Source organism: Elaeis guineensis, chromosome 13 (assembly GCF_000442705.2).
Source record: "Elaeis guineensis isolate ETL-2024a chromosome 13, EG11, whole genome shotgun sequence".
NCBI classification, from domain to species: Eukaryota; Viridiplantae; Streptophyta; class Magnoliopsida; order Arecales; family Arecaceae; genus Elaeis; species Elaeis guineensis.
Genome location: NC_026005.2, coordinates 63,504,331 through 63,520,349, shown reverse-complemented (window position 1 = coordinate 63,520,349; position 16,019 = coordinate 63,504,331). Strand labels below are relative to the sequence as shown.

At 37.5% G+C, this 16,019-nt stretch overlaps 1 protein-coding gene across 1 annotated transcript; it reads left to right on the top strand.

The window, feature by feature from the left end:
• Positions 1–1,434: 1,434 nt before the first annotated feature.
• On the top strand, positions 1,435–2,856 carry LOC105060695 (probable strigolactone esterase DAD2). Its single transcript, XM_010944498.4, has 2 exons — positions 1,435–2,055; positions 2,161–2,856. Exons 1-2 carry the CDS (start codon positions 1,646–1,648, stop codon positions 2,588–2,590), a joined length of 840 nt encoding a protein of 279 aa, XP_010942800.1. The 5' UTR covers positions 1,435–1,645; the 3' UTR covers positions 2,591–2,856.
• Positions 2,857–16,019: the final 13,163 nt, after the last annotated feature.

The following is a 16,019-nucleotide window of genomic DNA, read 5'->3' as shown; positions in this document are numbered from 1 at the left end:
ATATAAAAATATATTTTTTATTAAAAAATTAAACTTTGAGGGTTTTTTACTTTTTAAAAGGGTGAATTAAAATTTTTTATGTTATCTCAGCCTATGAATTAGACAATTAGTGTGCAGAATTCATTTTTGTCATACCTGGCCATTGAGCGGAGCAGGTTTAATTTCTTTCTTGTGCATTTTTTTCTAATAAAAGAAAGAGATGAACGTATAAGAATCGGTAGCTGGCTCAGCTGGTAGGGCCCCACCGATATCACCGATTTCGTCGTGTTCAGCACCCATCCCCAACTGTCCCATCTTGGTGACCTGTGCAATGAGGTGACCTCTAGTAAGTGAACGGCAGCAATGCTCTTAAAGAATAGCGAAATAACGGGAAAAACCGGACTTGAAGCGGGTGGGAAGGAGCAGGCAGGTCCGAGGTGCACTCCTCTTGATCTAGATCCAGTTAAGGATATTTGAGGATCCACAGAGTCAAGGCTTCTCCTCACATGGAGCATTCTCTAATCAATGATGCATTATAGGCATAAATTTTAATAAAAAAAAGGAGACCAGAGATGAGAATTTTTCAAATTTGCACATTTTTGAACCACTAGATTGATAAATAACAATAATAGCTTCCCAAGCCTATAAAGAGCAAGTCCCCAAGTTAGGTGAGGTCGGAACTTAACTTTGATAAGAAGCTACTTGTGATAACCCAGGCCAATTTTTTTTTAGTTTGCTCTTTTCGTTTCCGGAAGAGAAGGAACCCTGCTTCATTGGTTGAGAAAAAAAAATTAGAAAGTCATATATGCTGTCCACATGGAATTTCTCTAACTCCATATATATCTTATATATATTAAGGGGGATTAACTCATAAAATTTAGAATATAAATAAAATGACATTCTAACTTATGCTCAGCGATAATTCATGAGTTGAAAAAGAAAGAGTCTATAACAAATGGTATATCACACATATATAAATCAATATAATGTTCCACCATCAGCAGTAACTCATTCCCTGTTTCTAATCTATGAAACATGAGGATTTTTTACAGTACAAGTCAATGGTTTAACTAATAAGAAGCAAATATTTCTTCTCAAAGTATCCAATTTGTATGACTATCAGTCGGTCAAAAAAAAAAATCACTCATGAGAATGTATATGCTAACACTGCCGTTAATCAGAAAGAAATAGTTATCTATGAGAGCAGCATCATGATATGCTGAAACGACATATATCTCTTGTACTTGACTAATTAAGATTTTGAGGCATATATAACATGTTTTTATGTCAGAAGTCAGTTATCCACTAAATCTTCTTCACAAAGGAAATTAACCAAAAAAAGAAAAGAAAGAAAAAGTGGATCCTTTGGTGCAGAGGCCAGGGGAATAGAAGGAAAGGACAAAGATAAGAAAGATACGGTGGTTTAGATAAATCGCCATAAAATGCAAGGAGAACAGGAATAAAAGGGCGGGTGGGGGGAGGGGAGGTAGAAGCAGCAGCATCCTTCTCTTCCCCCTCCAAATCCCTCTTCCTAACCCCACAGTATATATATATATATATGCTCTGTCCCTCCTGATGCCCCTCTGAGCACCAACCAATCCAGACCCAAAAATCAGAGACTAAACAGAGAGATCAATCTATAGGAAGGGAGTTCATCTAGAAGGAGATGGGAGGCAGCAGCAACTGGAGCGGCGGCGGACCCACCGGCAGCAAGCTGCTGGAGATCCTGAACGTGAGGGTGGTCGGCAACCCCAACCGTCCGGCGCTGGTGCTCTCCCACGGCTTCGGCACCGACCAGTCGGCGTGGAACCGCGTCGTCCCCTACTTCGAGCGCGACTACCGCATCGTTCTCTACGACCTCGTCTGCGCCGGCAGCGTCAACCCCGACCACTTCGACTTCCGCCGCTACACCACCCTCGACGCCTACGTCGACGACCTCCTCGCCATCCTCGATGCCCTCCACATCGACCGTTGCTTCTTCGTCGGCCATTCCGTCTCCGCCATGATCGGCATCCTCGCCGCCATCCGCCGCCCCGACGCCTTCCTCAAGCTCATCCTCATCGGCGCCTCTCCCAGGTACAATATATAAGCTGCCAGTTTAATTAATTAATCCACTTTTTATAGCTAAACAAAGAAATTAATTAAGCAAGCTCATGGTCATGGATTCTATTGTTGATGAAGGTTTTTGAATGATAAGGACTATATCGGAGGATTCGAGAAGGGGGAGATAGAGCGGGTGTTCGTGGCGATGGAGTCGAACTACGAGGCATGGGTGAGGGGTTTCGCGCCGCTGGCGGTGGGGGCGGACGTGCCGGCGGCGGTGAGGGAGTTCAGCCGGACGCTGTTCAACATGCGGCCGGACATCTCCTTGTTCGTGTCGAGGACGGTGTTCCACAGCGATCTCCGAGGGGTGCTGGGGGTGGTGCGGGTGCCCTGCGTCATCGTCCAGACGGCCAAGGACGTGTCGGTGCCGCTCTCCGTCGCCGCCTACCTCAAGACCCACCTCGGCGGCCGCACCACCGTCGAGATCCTGAACACCGAGGGCCACCTCCCCCACCTCAGCGCCCCCGCCGCCTTCGTCACCGCCCTCCGCCGCTCGCTCGCCCGGTGACCGGTGGCGGTGGTCGTGGCGTCTGGGGCCCTCCACCACCACGGACGGCACCATTGAATTGATTAAGTGCTGGGCTGTTTGGCTGATGACACGTGGAGAATAATGTGTGGGTGCTTACCGGTTATGCCGGATAAATTATCTGAGTACCCCACGTGGAGGTCATGTCATCTCGCTTTATTTTTATTTTTATTTTTATTTTTGTTTGTGCTTATCTTTTTCTCAACGAAGGTGGTGGAAGAACGGATGGGATTTCCTTTGCTTTTGAATCTACCTTCAATAAGTGAAGTAGATGTATAATTGGGTTGTGGTTTGATGCGCAGGGGGCGTGTGGTGGGCTTCGCCGCATAAACTTTGCTTTTCTTTTTCTGGTGGTAGGTGGGGGAGAGAGATGAGGGGAGATTTATTTTGGAGAAACGAATGATTTGCTGCGTGCAAGGGAAGGTTGGGTGATAGGAGCAATCAATTATGGAGATAGATCAGATGGGTCCCCTGGAGGGCCACCATTGATGCAAAGCTTTTCCCTTTGTGGCGTTCATTGATTGCTTTAACTTTAGCAAAGTCCTGTCTGTTTGCACAAACATTTGGGTTTGGTGATTAGCAAGGGTGAATAGCGTATATGTTCCAATTTTTTTGGGTGTCTACGAGCGACAAATTAGATGGTGATATGTCTTGGAACCGGCTTCTCTCGCTGAGGCAAGTCGACCAATGAAAGCTCACCACTTAGATGCAGATCGATTTTTTTTTTTTTTTTTTTGGATACAAACTGACGTTCGGACTAGTTTAGTCCGAGAGCAATAAAAAAAAAATCAAAAAAAAAAAAAATCTCTTAGGGCCCACGGATAGTCGTTGTCTTGACGCCATCTTTACTCCTCAGTGAGTTCAGTAACAAAGGATGCCATTCAGTCCATCGTACTGTTGATCTTTCAAAACACATGCTGACTAGACACTGCAATACAGTCGCTAGTAGCCCTCCAGATATCATCGAGGAGCGGATGGGTGCCGTGATTCTTGATCTCTTTCTAGCTGATAACCATCAGAGAATCCTCCTCAGTGATAATCTTTCGTGTCTGTAGCTCTCGGATCACACAGATGACACCAACCTATGCAGCACGATGCTTGGCATAGGATACGGACGCCTCATAATTTGGTGAGCCCTCTACAATCAGCATCCTCGAATTCGGATCTCGAATGACAAAATCCGAACCATTTCTGTCCTCCCTAACACTGCCATCAAATTGATCTTAATAAATTCGAAGGATGGATGATCCCAAACAATGAATAAAGTTTTTCGAGATGCTGCAAGTGCAGCCAAAAGATACAAATCGATCATTCAAAGATTGTCATATGGCTGACTCAGGAGGCATATGGAGAATTCTCTGCATTTTAAACTCCAATGATTCCGTTAACTTGACGCTTGAACGGGTACGTGGTACCACTGCTTAGATAGGTTTTTCCCCTCTTTTCGGATATTGCTGAGGTTTTGTTTAGAATCAAGGCATTCATATATGGAATTTATGCCAACCTAGATTTGAGGCAAATGTTCGTAACATCTCATCTTTTATAGTTCTATCTGTTTCTTTGAGAGTTGATGGTGGAAGCCAGTCGCTTCCACCGATATTATTATGATCTTCTTTAGTTCTTTCATCGATACACCTTGACAAGAGTTTTATGTGGATGATAGCGGCATGCATGTGCTTGATGTACGCTTGCTCCCTGCTCTTTTCTTCGAAGCTTTGTCATGATTTCTTAGGTAATGGCTTTAGAAGTAGTGGTCCATGATTCTTGTGGATGAAATTTCTGGACCTACCTTGGGGTTTTAAAATTCCAAATTATCTTCCTTCTTGATCATGTAATTTGCCTCCAAGTCAAGGCGCAGAAAAATAGTTCCTTACAATTGATGAATCCACATGAACTTGGTATATTTTAGCCATATTTTCAAACAGAGTCCAGCAAATGGTATAGAGAGATAAAATTGATATTCTTGCTCTAGTGAGACTATTTACCTATAAATCTTCTTGTATGATGTTAGATATGTGTTAGATATTGAGAGTGAGCAGTTACGTGCCTCTAACCATCAGGGCATCATAGCTGATATAGCTGACCAATGTGTGATTCACTAGATTTCGGCATAATCTTTTTTGACATCGATATATACCATGTTGTAAGACAATGTTAGAGGGACGGTCAATGTTTAGCCAATACAGCGGGGGACAGTGATTGACTTATATGAGAGATGGCAGGACTGTCGGTTAGATCATTTGTGAACTTATAATTTAAAGCATTATAATTGTTCTTTTACGCAATGGATGATATATCGTTCTATATTGCAAAAAAGACACAAGCTGTAAGGAGCTATTCAAGTATATATTTAGTTCCACATTAGCTATGTACCGGATAAATCTTTGATACTTGTGCATGTTTAAGAAATCTAAATAATATTTTCTAACTAGCTTTTTGAGGTGGGATCGATGCTGAATTGTTACAAAATGATATTAGACTAGATCCAACTTATGATCTATATAAACTAAAGGATATTGCAACATAAGCTTATTTGGACTAATCACAACTTGATTGTAATCTTTATTATTGGATTTGTGATATTTGATATTCAATTTAAATACATTTCAACTCTTAAGATGTTGGGGCTTAAATAAGAATGTATGCAGATTTGAGTTTAGCTATGCACTAGATTGCTCAGGTCCTCGTACAAGTTCACCAAAAAAACTTTCAATGAGGCCTCGAGTCATTCCACAAGCTTCCAATAAAAACTTGCTGATTTCTAGCCAACCAAATTTCGCACCTTACATTGCCTACAAGGCATCGGATCCATGTAATCCTGGTCCTCTCAAAATTCTTTAGAAAGCATCCACCATTGTTATACCCTGCAGTATCTGTACCCCTATGTCCCTTTAAAAAGACTCCCGGCAAGCTTGGCTAACAGTAACATCATCATATGATAAGAGTCGTATCCTCATCCATATTGGAGCATCTGGCATATAAACTATCTACAATTATGCCTCCACTTCGAAGGAGTGAAGGTGAAGGCAGCTTTGCCCAAGTAGCTTTCCACATAAAATGTCGAACCCTTGGGTTCATATTCACTTTCCAGATCCATCTAAAATCATGTGCTTCAATCTCTTCATCAATCAGTTTCAGCAGTATAAATTGGGAAGTTTCCTTTCCCACCACCTTGGTAAGCTTTTGTTTGCCCCATCCCATTGTATCAGATGCAGGGAATTTAAGAATTGTAGCTCTCAAAATTTGATCCACCACCCCTGAGGAACAACAAGATTAATGTAGACACATTCCACCTTCTATCTATTATCGTTAAATCACTAGCACTTGGATAACTTCTGAGCTGCTCCACATTCTCTTCACAAACATCTCAGTGCATAGGCACTTCTGATAACTAGGCATCCTCCATTGTTGAGATCATTCTGCCATCCCTATTGGCCAACAGAGACTTTCTCATATACTAATTCCTTCTTTACAAATGAGCTTCCAATCGACAGAGACTCCTCTAGGTGCATCAACCAAGCACCATTAAATCCATACTTTGCATAAACCATCCTGGACCAGAGTCCCGGTAAATCAAAGATAAGTTTCCCACCCTGCCGATCCACTAAAGCAAGCCTCAATGCATGCAGTCTTGCCACGTCAAGACCACCCAACTCCTTCAGTCTAGTATATAACCACCTCCCATGGAAGCTGATGAATACCTATGTTACCATATAAGAAGGATCTGAAATTTTTCTCCAATTGATCCACAATACTCATTTAGACTTTGCAAGAGGGCACAAGAAACATCGGTAGAAGTCGATAACTCTGACTTTAACAACATGACACAAGCAGTCAAGGACATAAAGATCAAGCTTCTATCCATTCAATCTATTACCAGAAACTGGAGTCTCCAAATAGACCCAAGACCCTTTGAGATTTGCACTCCCAAGAATGCAGCAAGCTGTCTCTTTGAGATGAGCACTATCTTTGGGCTAAACATGGTGGGCACGTTAGTGAATATGATTACTCTCCCCAACAGAAGAGGCAGCCCCAATGTCTAAAGGATAGTCTGTTGTTTTTGGATTTCATTTCTACACTTGGACTAGTGGATCTTGATTTGAAAGATAGAGATTTCACCTAGAGCAATAGAAGAGAACGTCCCTCTCTTGCAAGGCTGGACAGGTTCTTATTGTCAGCAGGATGGGAAGACCTCTTGCCAGCTTCATTTCAGAAGGCTTTGCCACTATCTTCATCCGATCAGACACCTATATTGCCTTAGAATGTAATTTTAATTTTCAGTGCCCAAGAATCTTCAGATTTGAGGTTTGGTGGATTAAGGAACCCGATTGGGAGTCCATCATGCACAATTCATGGAAGAGCATCGGGGGTGAGTCCAACCCAGCGGCGGCTTGGATGATCAACCTAAGGAGGCTGAGACCAGATCTAAAACATTGGGCTGCATCTAAGAGGATCACTAAAAAAAATTTAAAAGGAAAAATCCAGCATGACATTGAACTGCTTGATAGAAAAGAAGAAGTTTCTGATTTGTCGCCGCAAAACTTTCAGACTAGAAGGATTTTGAGACAATCTCAAGATGATATCTACTGCAAAGAAGAGCTTAACTGGAGACAACAATCACAAATCACTAGGCTCAAGGAAGGAGACCGCAACACCTCCTTTTTTTTACAAAATTGTCTCAAGTAGAAAGAGAAGAAGTAGAATTACATCGTTATGGAATGATGGTATAGAACTTCGAAATCAAGAAGATATAGTCATCAGATTGTACTGCTACTTCAAGGATTTATTTGGTCACTGTTTTCCACCTCGATTCTTCTTTGATTGAAACTGGCTGTATGGAACTCCACAAGTAGATCTTAGCATGTTAGATGAGGCTTTCTCACTTGAGGAGATCAAGAAAACAGTGTTTACTTTTGGTGATACGAAAACACCCGGACCCGATGGCTTCTCTTTTGCTTTCTTCAAATGATTTTGGAACTTAATCAACGATGATCTTCTATGTTTGTTTAATGCTTTCCATAAAGGCATCTTGAAACTTTCTAGGCTTAATTATACTTTTATTTCACAACCCCAAGAAGGAAGGTGCTCTTACTGCTCGTGAGTGTAGATTGAATAGTCTTCTCAATGGTCTTTACAAAATCATCTCAAAGGTGCTTGCTAAAAGATTGGTCAAGTATCTTCTCCGACTTGTTGATGAAACTCAATCAGCTTTTATTAAGGGGAGATCAATTATAGAGAACTTCTTGAGTGCTCATGAGATGCTGGCCTCCTGTAGAATATCGGATCAAAAAGGTGTGTTTTGTAAACTAGATTTTGAGAAGGCTTTTGACAAGATTAATTGGGATTTTCTTTTTACAGTTCTTTAGGCCAAAGGTTTTTCTAAAGTATGGATTGGTTGGATCTATAGCCTATTATCTTCAGCATCAATTGCAGTCCCCATAAATGGAACACCAGGGAACTAGATTAGATGCAGACAAGATCTGAGGTAAGGTGACCCTTTGTCCCTGGCACTATTCATTCTTGTCACTGATATTTTATCTACTTTGATTACAAAGGCAGGAACAATTGGGTTAGTTGAAGGGATTGGATCTAATAGTATTTTTAGAAGCATCAAGTGTTTGTAGTTTACGGATGATACGATCCTATTTTGTGCTAGTAAGAAACTTAGCATGACTGCGGCGAAGGCAATCCTTTTGACTTTTGAAGGAGTTTAAGGACTAAGAATCAACTTTCATAAAAGTTTCATGGTGTGTATGAATATGCTAGATGCTGAAGCGAAGTCGTTTATATTGTTGATAAATTGCAAAAGAGGGGTGTTTCCATTCACCTACCTTGGTCTTCCATTATATGGTCAGAAAATGCCGAAGTACTGTTGGTTGCCTTTGTTGGAGAAACTCTGTTCAAGGTTAGCTACTTGAAAAGATAGATTCCTCTCTTGGAGTGGTTGAGTTACTCTGATTAATTCTGTGATGACTACCCTACCATCATACTACATGCCAGGGTTTAAACTTCCTAGTTGGGTGCTTAAGAAGATTGACCAATTGCAACGTTTCCTCTTGTGGAGGGGATAGAAAAAAAGTCAGTGAATTTCATTGCTTAGTGAACTAGGATTGTGTTTGTAGATCTAAAGAACAAGGTGGCTTAGGAATCAAGAATATTGAACGAATAAATCTTACATTGTTAGCAAAATGGGCTTGGAAATTCATTGTAGGTTTCGAATCCCCTTGGTAGAAGCAAATCAAGCAAGCTTACTATATTAAGAAGAAGTTCAGCATGACAATCAAAAGGAGTTTCAAAAGAATGTCTCTAGTTTGGAAAGATATCCGTAAACAACTCAAGGCCTTTTGGATTTATCTCTTCTTCAAACTAAGAGATGGCTCACAAATTAGATTCTGGGAGGATATTTGGTGTGGACCTACCACTTTGGGTGGTCTTTTCAAGGAGCTTTACATACAAGTTGTTAATTAAAATTGTTCGATAGCATCACAATGGTCAAAAAAAAAAATGTGGTTTGAAATATCAAACTCCGAGGTCCTCTTACTCTTCTCCAATCAAGGCAATTAGAAATGCTCAAAGGATGCTTGGCCATTGTTCGGCCTTTGCGAATAGCGGATGTCCCAACATGAAAACTCACCTCTAATAGTTTGTTCTCTGTGGATTCATTAAACAAATTCATAAATAATTATGGATTGCTTTGCCTTTACTTATTTGAAAAGCTGCAATACCAGAGAAGGTAAAAGTGTTCTTATGGCTCGCCTTTCGTAATCGACTCCATAACTAGAGAGGTGTTGGCCAAGAAAGGCTGTTTAGATGGTTCCAGTTTCCCTCTCTATGGAGCTAACTCGGAAACTATCTCTCATCTTTTGGTCAGATATCCTTTTGTCCATTCTATTTGGATGGCATTAAAAGTTCAACTGAATATTAGAGGATGGCTCCAAATTTTGCATACCATATGGATTGATTGGAGAAGAAAAAAAATTAAGAAATCTAGAAGAAAAGCGATAGATCAACTAATGGCTACACTCTGTTGGGAGATTTGGCATGAATGGAACTCAAGAATCTTCTTGAAGAAAAACTGTTCTAAATATGTCCTTCTACAAAAAAATTTGCATTCATATCATTATTGGGTTCACCTATGTGCTCCTAAGAGCCAAGATGATCATGAAAAGATATGGAGGAATCTACAAACTTTGCTTCCACATCAGTCGATTTAAAATTTCCATGCATCCATAGGCCCTTATTTCATCCATTGTGATGCGATGCTATTGAGAGATTCCAAATTTAGAAGTTGATATTTCAAGTGTTTCAGGCTACAATTGCATAGGAGCCCCTGTTATGCTACTAAGAACAACGAGCTTCATTCTATTTTCAGATTTTCAGCAATATTATTTACTTTCTTGTGTCCTTATATGATGTTTTCAGTTGTGTACAATTAAACTACAAACTGAGTTGAATACCCTAGTTTTGTTTGTATTATCTTGGGGGTTCTGGTCGACTACCCTATTTTGTTTGGTTTATGGGGCAAACAAATGTTTACTCCCCTTGATGTACATTCTTTTACTGCTCCCTATTAATAAAATCTAGGTGGTTGTCTTTTCTTCTATTACATCAAAAAAAAAAAAAAAGAGAACTCTCCCCAATAGAGTATAATATTCTTTAAGAATGGCTACTAGCTAGGACCTCACAATCATTCTCTTTGAAAAGCAAACAATCATAATCATAGAACAAATGATTCATTTAGAATTGAGAAATCCCTTGAAATTAATGAAACTTTTCATGTATTCAGTTGAAAGCAAAAAAATCACGTAGAAAGTGGCGCAAATATAATTGTTTCACCATGGTACCATCACTAAGATGTAGAATACCTGGACTAAATTAGATTCAAACTCATAGGCCTATAAATTGGGTATAATGAAAGATAAGGTAGAAAAATAAAATAGAAGAGAGAGCATGTAAAATTTGTGGTTGGATGGGTTTGGTTTTTTTCGATAGGGATTTCAGTTGTGGATAACGATAAATTTCAGAGAGCTTTAGATCGGTAAAACTACCCATCATGTCTACTTTATATGTCTTCATGAGTGTAAAATTTAAAATATCTGAACATTACTTCTCTACATCTTCATCTCTTATCTCCCATAAAACCCTAAGTCATGAATGTTTTCCCATGTTAAGTGTAACCACTTAATAATTTGTTTGATCAAGTCAAACCTCACAAAGCCAACATGACCAAACAAATACTTCTGATTTTATTTGATGCCTTGAATAATGAAAATTTTATACAACTAAGGAAGAAAAAATATATCTTGCAAGGTTATTTGACCATTGCATTGAGGGCTATTTGGCCACTCAATTTAACATATCCCACTTGTTCAATTAGGCCAAGATTATTATTCTTTAATACTCGTTGACAGGACATGTCCTTTGAATATTTTAGAAGCAACTATTTTGGTTAACGAATCTGCTACCATTTCTTTTGAAGATACATACTTTACTATAAGTTCATTCTTTTAAACCATATCAAAAATATAATAATTTTGATGATCTATATGCTTGCCTTTCGAACCAAACTCGTAATTTTTTATGCTGCATATTGTTGCTTGATTATCACACATAATTTTAATAGGTCTGTTGGTTATTTGTTCAATACTTAAATTTATCAAAAAATCTTTTATTCAGATAGCCTCAAATATTGCATTATTATAAGCTATATATTCAGCTTCCATGATGCTTTTAGCTATACAATTTTATTTTTTATTATACCAATAAATAGCTCCTCTATCTAGGAGGAAAATGTAATCTAATATGTACTTGCCATCATTTGTATCACCAAAAAGGTCAACATCAGAGCATCCAATAATTGTTAGATCTTTACCACTAATATTATATGTTAGCTTATAATTTTTTGTTTCTTTAATATATCTAAAATTTTTTTTAACAGCTGGCCAATGTGTCTTATCTGGATTATTTTGAAATCTACTTACAAGACTTATAATAAAACTAAAATTAGGTCTAGTACAAAGTATGGCATATATAATGCTACCAATAGCTTGAGCATATGGTTTATATTGTATCTTAATTTTTTCTTCTTCATTATATGGGCACATTTTTCTCGACAGTTTCATTTATTTATAAATGGGAGTATCCATTAGATTTGAAATATCCATATAATTTTTTTTAAAAATTATATCAATATATTATTCTTAAGACAAATAAAGAGTCCTTGATTTTCTATCTCTAATTAATAAGTTGAATTTCCAACAACTTTGAAGCAGACTGCAAAGGGTATAAAATCTTTTCATTTCAAAAATATCTGATATTCTTACACTAGTTTTGACAACTTTGTCAAAGAATGGTGGGAAATGGCTCCTGAACACCCCTATGCGGCAGCAAATCTGGTTAAAAAACCATGAATTTTACACTTTAAACTAAGAGAATAGAGTCAAGTGAATGTTGAAAATATTTTAGGAAAAAAAATAAATTGTTCATCGTATTGAGCTGCTTGATGAAATTAAAGAAAGTAAGGGATTATCAACCATAGAATGAGAAGATAGAACAAGACTGAAGTAGAGTCTCGAATACAGTTTATCCCAAGAAGAACTCATGTGGGAAACAACTATCTAGAAATCAATAAATCCATGAGGGTGATCGCAACACCAAATTCTTTCACATTTTGGTGAGCAACCAAAGAAGAAAGAACCATATTTCAGAAATCCAGTATGAAGGTAATACCTTAACTAACACCATGGATATTGAGAAAGTCTTTCTTTCCTTTTATTGCATATTACTTGGTTCCACACCACAAAAAGACATTGATGCAAATCGGGAGCCACTGTATCTTGGAGAACCCATTGATCTGCAAAGCCTTGACGTACTTTTTGTAGAGGAAGAAATTAAACAAGTAATATTCGATCTTGCCAAGAACAAGTCACCTAAGCCTAATAGATTTTCTGCCTCCTTTTTTCAGAGATTCTAGGAAATCTTCAAACAGGACTTAATGAAACTCTTCACAGCCTTCTATGAGTAAACCACAACAATCTCAAGATTGAACTACACATTCATCGCTTTAATTCCTAAGAAGACAAAATGCTCCTCGGTAATGGATGATAGACCAATAAGCTTAGAGAATGGGGTCATAAAAATTATCTCAAAGGTGCTCTCCAATAGATTCAAATCAAAGATTGAAAAATTGGTCTCTTCTTCCCAATCGACTTTTATTAGAGAAAGACTAATCCACGAGAGCTTTGTATCTGCCATCGAGATTATTTCTACCAATAAAAGAAATAAGGTCAAATGATTCTTATGCAAAATCGACTTTGAAAAAACCTTCGACAGTATTTCATGGAACTTTTTACCAACTCTACTTGAAAAATGAGGATTCAGTGCTAAGTGGAGATATTGGATTTTATCAATCTTGGCCACCAATTCATCCATCTTTCTTAATGGGTCACCTGAAAGATAGTTCCACAACAAACATGGACTCAAACAAGGTAATCCCCTCTCTCCAATGCTCTTTATTTTAGTTGTCAATCTCTCAGATAGGGTCATGAACCATGCTCAATCAACCAACCTTATCGAAGGCATTAGTCCTAATGAAACTACAAGAAAAATCCAATACATTTAGTTCACCGACGATACACTGCTCTTCTATGATGCATCAACAAGATATGCCAATACCCTCAAATCCATCCTCTACTTATTCGAGATGATGACTAGATTAAAAATAAATTTCAACAAATCTCACTTGGTTGGGGTGAACTTTACGGAAGAGGAACTAAAGGGATTGGTAGAGATCATAGGATGTCAAATCACCCATTTCCCCATTAGATACCTGGGACTACTACTACACCATTCTCTTCTTTCTTCAAGCCACCGGAGCTTCTTCCTTTGAGAAAATTATCAAAAAACTCAGCAGTTGGAAATACAACACTTTTACCTTGGCTGGAAGAATCACTCTGACCAACACTGTACTGAGAGCAGTTCCACTATACTGAATGATAGTTCCTAAAATTTCCAACTCAATAATTCAAAAGATTAACAAACCCTATCGAGATTTTATTTGGAGAGACTGTCATAATAGTCAAGACTCAACTAGCAAGATCAAATACTTAGTCAGATGGTCTAGTATAAGTCATCCGAAAAAACTTAGAAGACTTGTAATTATTGACATCAAAACCATAAACCAAGTTCTCCTAAATGTTGGTGGAAATATTTTTCAAAATATGATAAACAATGGAAAAACTTAGTGAACTCAATTTATTATTCGATCAAGCTCCCCTCTGAACCATCTTCCCACTCCCTCCTTACCGCCTCTCTAATATGGAAGAAAATCCTCAAAGTCTTCAAAATATTCAAGCAGAGTACAACTTCTATTATCAAAGACATACAGGAGACAAACTTTATTCTGGAATGATTGCTAGGTCAATAGAAGATCTCCTAGTAAAATTTTTCCCTCTCTGTTCGTCTTAAAAGCCAATATGAAAATAAGTGTGGCTTGTTTTCTCTCTAAAGCCAGTGTGTTTACCAACTTCAGATCTTCACTAACTTCTATAGCCACCTCTGAACTTCAAGTGCTAAAATCTCCACTCAACAACATAAGCCTCACAGTAGGAAATGGCATAAAACAATGGAGATGGACACCATTTGGAACCTTCTTAGTTCGTCACAATTACTTCTTCCTAAAGAATAGAGAAATAATGTCACCGATCAGACACATCATTTGAAAATTGCCACAACCAGAAAAGATAAAAATCTTCACTTGGCTATGCTTCCATAATACAATTTTCACTACCTAAATACTACAAAAAAAAGAAGTCAAGGTGTTGGATGTTTGCCCACTGTGTTGCCATCAAAGTGAAACTATGGATCATCTATTTACGCAATATAGCTACTCCATGCGGCTATGGGGCCCACTATCCAAATATAGCAGGTGTGATCGGCTTCCCACAACTTACAAAGATCTTTGGGGATCCTGAGGATCATCAAACAAAGATAAAGAAGAAAGAAAAGCTTGGGACTATTTATTAGCTCTCTTTTGTTGGTGCCTTTGGATAGAACATAACAAGCAGTTATTTTCATTTGAAGCTAGATCTAGCATCGAGGTGGAAAAAATCATCGTTTAGCTGTTCAATGAATGGATGACAAGGGATAGCAATATTGGATGTGAAAGGCTCAACAGGTCCTTAAAGAACTATTTTCAACTTGTGACAAAGCCCCATGCTTAATCCTAGCTGAAATTCCTATGGAAATATATGATCATGACTTCTTGGGATTTCAAAAGCTAAATGCCAATCCTGAAATATAGCTGATGGGATGGTTTCATGAACTCTTTTAAAAATCATGTTGCCCCCTAATGGGATGACGATGCTTTGGTACACACAATTCCATGTAGCCTACTATCCAACCCACTTGTTGTAACTATATCTTAATTTAATACTAATTGATGGGAGCATCTTACTTTCCTCATTTCTTCTCAAAAATATATAGGATGCTTCACCTAAATCTTTCATCTCAAATTGAGATTCAAAAATTTTTTTAATTTTATTTATAGATATAATATCATTTTTCATATTTAAAATATCATCAACATACAAAGATAATATTATAAAGTTACTCCCACTATTTCAATGATATATACAATGATCATAATCATTAGCTCTAAAATCAAATTTAACAACAGTATTATGAAAATTATAATACTATTGCCCTGAAGATTGTTTTAGACCAAATAATGATTTTTTAAGTTTATAAACCTTGTTCTCTTGGGCTTCAATTTTATAACCATCTGATTATTGCGTAAATTTTTTTCTTTCAATAAACCATTTAAAAAATATAGTTTTTACATTCATTTAAAATAATTTCAAATCTAATATAGCAATAATTGAAATCAAAATTCTAATGAAAATAAATTTAGCAATTGGTGAATAAGTTTCTTCATAATCAATATCAGCTTTTTATGTGAAACCTTTTACTACCAATCTTATTTTATATTTATCAATGGATCCATCAAATTTATATTTTTTTTGGAGAATCCATTTATAACCTATTGCCTTTCTATTATTAAGTAGATCTACTAATTCCCACGCATCATTTTTTATTCTAGAATCTAATTTTTCTTTTATTGATTCTTCCTATTTTATTAAATTAGGAGATGATAAAACTCCATCTATATTTAATCGATCTTCACTATCTTCTTCATTCAAAAAGATAAAATAATCTTTTAATTTAGAAGATGGATTTCTTTCTCTTTGAATTTTACTAAGTGTATTTTTGTTTGATTGAGCCAATATTTTAATATTAGGAGTTTTATCATTCTCATTAAGTAACTTTTCATTTTCTTTAATTATTTCAAATATTTTTACTAATTTATTAGTATTTTTAATATCAATTTGTTCTTCTAAAAATCTAGCATCCC